This window comes from Notechis scutatus, chromosome 14 (genome assembly GCF_049901735.1).
Source record: "Notechis scutatus isolate UNSWTSFEM ecotype Mainland chromosome 14, rNotScu1.2, whole genome shotgun sequence".
NCBI lineage: Eukaryota > Metazoa > Chordata > Lepidosauria > Squamata > Elapidae > Notechis > Notechis scutatus.
The window spans coordinates 3,156,168-3,162,765 of record NC_142022.1 but is presented as its reverse complement, the minus strand read 5'-3'; the positions used below and the strand labels follow the sequence as shown (position 1 = coordinate 3,162,765).

Genomic DNA, 6,598 nt, shown 5'->3' with positions numbered 1-6,598 from the left:
CCCTAGAAATACAGACGCGAAATCTCCCTCCCTGCTTCCCCTCGGAGCAGGCCCCCCCCTTTCCTCTGGGGGGGCAGCAGGTTCTTGGTCCCAGCCGCTCCCTCCGCCCTCTTTCCTCTCCCACGGGGCTGCTCCTCCTTTCCATGCCGGGTTTATGGGGGCCCAGTTGGATCCATAGCTCAGAAGGGGAACAAGGGGAGCCTGTCACTGGGCCAAGAGGGGGGACGAGTGCGGGGGGGGGCTGAAAACCAGAGGGAAAGCTCCAACAGCTGCAGCATCTCGAGTGGGAGCCATGCAGTGTGTGAAAAGGTGCCCCAAGGCCCCCCCCCCATCCCTCCAGCAAGTGGGGGGCTCCCCCACCCTGCAATGGCGCCACCGCCCAGTTGCCCCTGCCGGCTCTCCTGGCAGCTGCCGGCCCTCAACCTGGGCCCAGCCCTGCCCCTCCCACCTGGGAAGGGCCTCCCTGGGCTGCCCCCCCCTTTTCATCCGAGGGGGTTTGGGGAAACCCTGTGCCCCAGATTATCAAAAGTTTGGAAAGAACGGACGAGGGAGATCTCCCCCCACCCAAATCCTCAAAAGCTATTGCATTTTTCTCCAGCCTCCACTGACCTCTCCTGGCTCAGAGCGACCGCTTGGGCTGTGGCCCGTCTCCCCCTTAGCCCCCCGGACACCCCAAGGCACTCTTCCTCTTCCAACCAGGACTAGGAGGGAGGCCTCCCCCGGCCCTCGCAGAGCCAGCCATCGCCGGGATCCCTAGACCAGGACGGGGCTCCTGCCGAGGGTCCCCGGGGCCCTTTTCGGACTGCATAAGGTTCTAGAACAGATGCCTACAAAATCCTAAAGCTATTTTTCAGGCAGTTGATAATAAGCCCCTCCCCCTCCCATGCCTCCCCTCCCCTCCTCCCCCTCCTTTCCCGCTGCCCTCCCTCCGACCCAACTGTGTGTGTGGTGGGGAGCCGAGAGCCCCCTGCAGGAAAAGGGGGGCCCACGTGGGGGGGACAGTTACGTGGCCCAGGCGTCCAGGCGCATGCGTTTGCTGGAGGCGTTCTCCCCCTCGGCCTCGGCGCTGGGTCTCAGGAGCCCGAGGGAGGAGCCGAAGTCGGGCCGGGAGGGGTCCTCCCGCTCGGGGGCCCCTCGTAGGAGCTGGCGTTGCTGCTGAGACTGTCCACGGGCGAGCGTCCGCTGGGCTCGTGGCGGGCCTGGTGGGGGTAGGAGGAGGAGGAGGAGAGCGGGGTGCCACTGCTGCGCTCCCGGCTGGGCGAGACGGGCTCCGACTTGATGCTGATGCTGGGACTGGTGTTCACGGTCAAGGTGGCGGCCGAGAGGGAGGTGGCCGTGTGCGGCAGGTGGCTTCCTTGTCTGGCAGAGAAAGGAAGAGAGGGAGGCGGGTGAGGGGCAAAAACCGGGCCCAGCCGGGTGGCGGGGTGGAGAGGGGGCAAGGAAGGCAGGGCTCCTTTCCCATCCGCTGGAAACGAGGCCTCTGGCCAAAGGGTCATGAACTCTGGTCGTGTGACAGCCGCCACAAATTCAGGCCGAGGGCCCAAGATGCAGTTTCTGGGGGGGCGGCCATTGGGGTTCAGAACCGGGCTCTAATGTTGAATGGTGACCTGTCACAAGCCGAGGACTCAGCCACTAATCCAGGGCTGTTCAACCTTGCCTTGAAGCCTGGCGGACTTCAACTCCCAGAATTCCCAGCCAGCAAAGCTGGCTGGGGAATTCTGGGAGTTGAAGTCCGCCAGGCTTCAAGGGCCAAGGTTGGACAACCCTGTACTAATCCACCTGCCAAACTAGAAGCGCTTGTGGGAAACGACCCGGAAGGGAAGCCTTCAAAAACACGCGTCCCTCCGTCCTCCTTGGTCTCAGGGACCCCCAAACAGGGGCAGCCCACGACGAACCCCCCGAGACTTTCCCATGAAACCAGCAGGGAGGGAGGGAGGGAGGGAGGGAAGAAGGAGGCGGCGGCTGCTCTTTTTGGACAAAACGCTTTTTAAATCCTACGTCGCAGAACGGAGTCTTCGATGAGGCAGAGGGTCCATTCGGTTTGTGCAATGGCTGCCAGTTCTGGCCAGCAAGGATCTTATAGCAACCCCTTTCAAGGCTTTTTTCCCTTGGAAACTTCACCTGAAGGTTCTCCCGTCATTTTAATTGTGATTTTAATTCCCGTCCCCTCGCATTTCGGGCCCTGCTGGAGGGGCAGCCCCAGGCCGAGGCTTTGGGAAAGCTAAGCAGGGTCAAACGGGGATCGTCCTGGGGTGGGAGACCACCAGGAGAAGCCAGGTTGGGGTGGGGTGGGGGGTCTGTCTGGAAAGTCCAACCAAACCGATGAGGGTAGTATTGTCCAGGGCAGAGGGGGTCCAGGATCAAGCCGGTTGGATGGCTCTGGGCCGGCTGCCTCCTCGTGAGCTTCCGGGATCCCTTTCGCCAGTCTTCACAGAGGCCCCCGGCCACCTTTCCGTGGCATGGCACAAAGGTGGGTGTGCCGGGCACGAAGGGGGGGGGGGGAGGTTTGCCAGGCAGAGCAAGGCGGTTGCCAGCAGCTGAGAATCTCGGCCTGAATTGGCTCAAAACCCAGACTCTGCCTTGGTCCTTCGGCCTGTTACGGACTATCCTAGCACAGCCCTGCCGTGGCTGCCCCCTGCCCTCCCCTTCCCTAGAGACGAGGACCTCCGCCCTGGGGGGTCAGGAGGCAACGGTTCAAGCCCATTTCAGAGAAAAGGATAAGCCTTTTTGCAATCAAGTTTGGTTTGTCTGGGGTGCCTCAAGAACATGGATTGTCCTGGGCCTTTGCAATCACTGAGAATATCTAGCCACATTCTTCTTTTCCCTTTTTTCGTCTTTTCCTCCCTCCCACTTTTCTCATACCTAATTCATTCCTTTCCTTTCCTTTCCTTTCCTTTCCTTTCCTTTCCTTTCCTTTCCTTTCCTTTCCTTTCCTTTCCTTCCTTCCTTTCCCCTTCCCCTTTCCTTTCCCCCCTTTCCTTTCCTTTCCTTTCCTTTCCTTTCCTTTTCCTTTCCTTTCCTTTCCTTTCTTTCTCCTTTCCTTTCCTCCTCCTTCCTTTCCTTTCTCCTTTCCTTTCCTTTCCTTTCCTTTCCTTTCCTTTCCTTTCCTTTCTCCTCTCCTCTCCTCTCCTTTCCTTTCCTTTCCTTTCCTTTCCTTTCCTTTCCTTTCCTTTCTCCTCTCCTTTCCTTTCCCCTTTCCTTTCTTTTCCTTTCCTTCCTTCCCCGCAGCTCAAAAGAGCAAAGGAAGGCATGTCTACAATATTCCAAAATCCCATTCAAGGCGTCACCTTCAGATAAGCCCCTGCCCTGCCCCAGTCAGGACCAACCCCCGGGCGGGAGTGGGGGGGGGAGCAGCCCCGCCCGGCTGGCCCAGGGGAGCCACTCACATGAGGTTGCTGAGGGAGACCGGGATCTGCTGCACCTGCTGCAGCTGTTGTGGCTGCGGCTGCCAGGCGGAGAGGCTGCCCAGAGACAGGTTGGTGGGCGAGCTGAACGCCGGGAGGGAGGACAGCTCCGCACTGCTCAGCTGGTAGTCTGAAAGGAAGCAGAGAGGTCAGGCCAAGCGCTCCCACGCCCAGGCTGCCTCACGCCCAGGCTGCACCGCTCGGCCGCTGCAAGATGCTGCTATAAGGAGCCGCCCTTGAAGGCTACCCAGGGAGTCCAACTGGCCCAGGACGGATGGCACCCCTTGCCTTCCTGGCACAGCAGGGCCTGCCTACTTACAGGACCCCTGCCTCCCGTCGTATCTGCCCGCTGGTTCAGCCTGGCCAGGTTGGCATATGCTCCCTCCAATGAAACGGTGCCATCTGTGGGGACCCTGGAGGTCCGTTTCTCTGCCACAGGCCCTGCCTGGCTTCAGGGGGTTTTATCCAGGGCCCTTTGGGGGGGAGAGGAGGGGGCACCTGTGCTTCGCTCCTATCCAATCGATCCGTTTAATTTTTTAAAACGGGAATTCCTGAACGTCCCTCGTTTTAAGCTGCCCAGGATCCCTGGGAATCTGGTAGCACAACGAATTGGACCAATGAAGTGAAAGAAGGGATAAGAGGGAAGAGTCCGGCTCCAGCCGTGGATGGAGCCACTTCATCGGCAGGAGGCCCCCAAGGGGATAGTCCTCACTGTGTGGCCATCTTGGGCTGGCTGGGCAATTCTGGGAGTTGAAAGCCAAAGCTTAGAGTTGTTCCAAGGTTGCCAAACCCGTCTCTAGATCATTTCCCAAATGACGGGCCGCTAGATGGCGCCCTCGGACCCCTCTTGGCTGCCCTCGCCACCATCCCTGCCCTCCCCCCCCCACAAGCAGAGCGCCTGGGCCTGGGCTGGGCTGCTCCACCTGATCGAGGTCAGCCGCCAGTTCCTTCCCGTCTGGCAGCTCCCCCACCAAAGGCGTTGTTCCGATTCCCAGCCGCCAACGGCTCAGCCCAGGGGAGCCAGGGGTGCCCCCTTTCTCGGCCGAGGGAGCCAGCCTGGTCTGTGGGCCTGTGGCCAGCATGCAACGCTGCTCCCTCCCCACCTGCTTGTCTTTAACCACTGAGCCGCCATCACGCCCAGCCCTGGATCTTATTTTTTTTTTTTTTGAATTTTTTTAAAACTGTTTTTAGACTTGTAAGCCGCACAGATTATTTGACCCTTGGAGATGAGATGAGAGGCTATAGAATTTGAATGGGGTGATTAACTGGATGAATGAATGATAATCAATCAATACAATTTCTTAGACTTCCTATCCCGTAGCTATAAGCCTAGCGCTGTCTTTAGAGCATCTCTGGAGGTTGGCAGGACAAGCCGGCCGCTTCTTAGGGACAAACCACATTTGGGCCAATAATATTTCTTGAAATCAGGAAACAGAAAAGGCCGGGAGCTTCACTGAGAAGGGAGACGACGTGAAAGAGGGTGGATTGGCTTCCCTCCCGAAGCTGTGCGGGCTCCATCCCTGGAGGTTTTCCAAGAAAGGACTGGCAGCCTTTTGCCCAGGAGGGCACTGGGCACATGGGGTTGGACTAGGTGACCTCCAAGGTCCCTTAGGTGCTACTATGTATCGCAGAGGCAGCTGGAGCTCCTGCCCCGAGCAGCAAAGAGGAGCCAAATCGACACAGAGGATCCCAGGGAGAGGAAACTGGCTGGTTTGCTTCCCTGCCTCCTCAGGGCGAAAGGAAACGCGAAAGAGGGACTGAGCCGCCGCCGCTCCTCTTTTCGGCACGAAATGGAGAATATATTTCCCCCCAGCCACCACCAATTGAGGAAAGGGAAAGGAGGAAGTTTGGGCCTGTTTTTCTGCATAACTCATTCTTTTTTCACTATCTATTCCACACCCGGCAGGCTCTGGGGTGGGAAGACTGAGCTGCGGACCTGTCACCGCTTGACATGAATGTCGACGCCTGAAGTTTCTCTCCACCACCTTGAAACTCCCGGGTGGGGGCGGCAGCAGCCTCCTGTCTTGATGGGGCTCCCCCCAGGAGAGAGGAAGGGTCCCAGCCAAGGGGTGAAGGACCTGAGGAGCCACATTGCTTGAAGAAGAAACCCCTCCAGGCAGGTTGGTGGCGGCTTCTCGGGGTGGAATCTGCTAATCCGAGGCCCTCAGAATACTTGGGGGCCTCTTGGCTGGGATGTCCTGCCCTCCCCTTCTCTTTGGGGGAGTCTGTAGTTTCTGAAACACACACACACACACACCCCCGTGTCTAATCCCCCCAAAGTCAAGGCTGAGCCAAGAATCCCCTGCTAGGTTCCCTTCCCAGCAGTGCAGCCAAAGGCAGCCGGAGGGCAGAGTTGTAGCTTGGGGGCTTCTCCCTTCCAGACACCGCCGTCCCTTAAGAGGCAGAGGAGGAGGAGGAGACCCTCCCCCTCCCAAACAGGAGCCGCTGGCCTACTTGGCAAGGCTCCTTCCCAGCCCCTGGGGGAGGGGGGCACCTGGAAGGAGGAGGAATGGCGCTGCTGTGTGAAGCCCTGCCAAGGGGCCCAGCAGGGCCAGAGGGAGCAGGAGGATGGTCACCCTCAGAGGGTCGTAAGTGCAGACTGACCCCTGACTGACACAAGTGAAGCCACGGGTCCCTGGCCAGCTGCAGAGCTTTCCCTTCGCCCCCCAACCCTCAGGCAGACCCTCCTTCCCTGCTGCGCTGGGCTTGCCTGTAGCCTCCCCCGAAAGGCCCAGCCCCTCAAAGCCCCCTCCCAGGATGGAGGAGGGGGGGGGGCAAAACTGCAGGTTGTTAAAAGTGGCCTTGCTTATTAAGCCCCCCCGTTTCCCCTCCTGAAAAAACGCCCCCCTCCTTCCCCTGAGGTCCCTTCGTAACTGGACGCCCTTGGCTTTTTCCTTGGAGACCTTTCGCTCCTCGTCCAAGAAGCTTCTTCAGAACTGAGGAGAAGCGAAACACCTTCAGGGGAAAAACGAAGCCCCTTTGGGGCAACCGTGGCCCGGATGGCTGAGGAGGGGTCCCCGGGGGTCCCTTCGCCACCTTATGGCTGCTATGGTCCTCCAACTACCATTTCCCGCTCCCAGAGCAGTCAGGCCTGCTTGTCAGAAAGGGGGCGGCTGGCCAACCCCTGCTTGGAGGGGGGTCTCTGTTCCTAGAGAACTTGGGCCTCCCCCTCCTCTTCCTCCTCCTCCCTCAAC

The 6,598-nt window shown here is 59.4% G+C and overlaps 1 protein-coding gene across 1 annotated transcript in view; it reads right to left on the bottom strand.

Moving 5' to 3' along the window:
* Positions 1-903: 903 nt before the first annotated feature.
* The window catches only part of MEF2D (myocyte enhancer factor 2D), an 83,438-nt gene continuing 77,743 nt past the window's right edge, over positions 904-6,598 (bottom strand). Inside the window, 3 exon segments of the mRNA XM_087943719.1 lie at positions 904-1,130; positions 1,133-1,359; positions 3,387-3,534. Coding sequence (XP_087799845.1) covers positions 1,003-1,130; positions 1,133-1,359; positions 3,387-3,534 — 503 coding nt within the window. The 3' untranslated portion in view covers positions 904-1,002.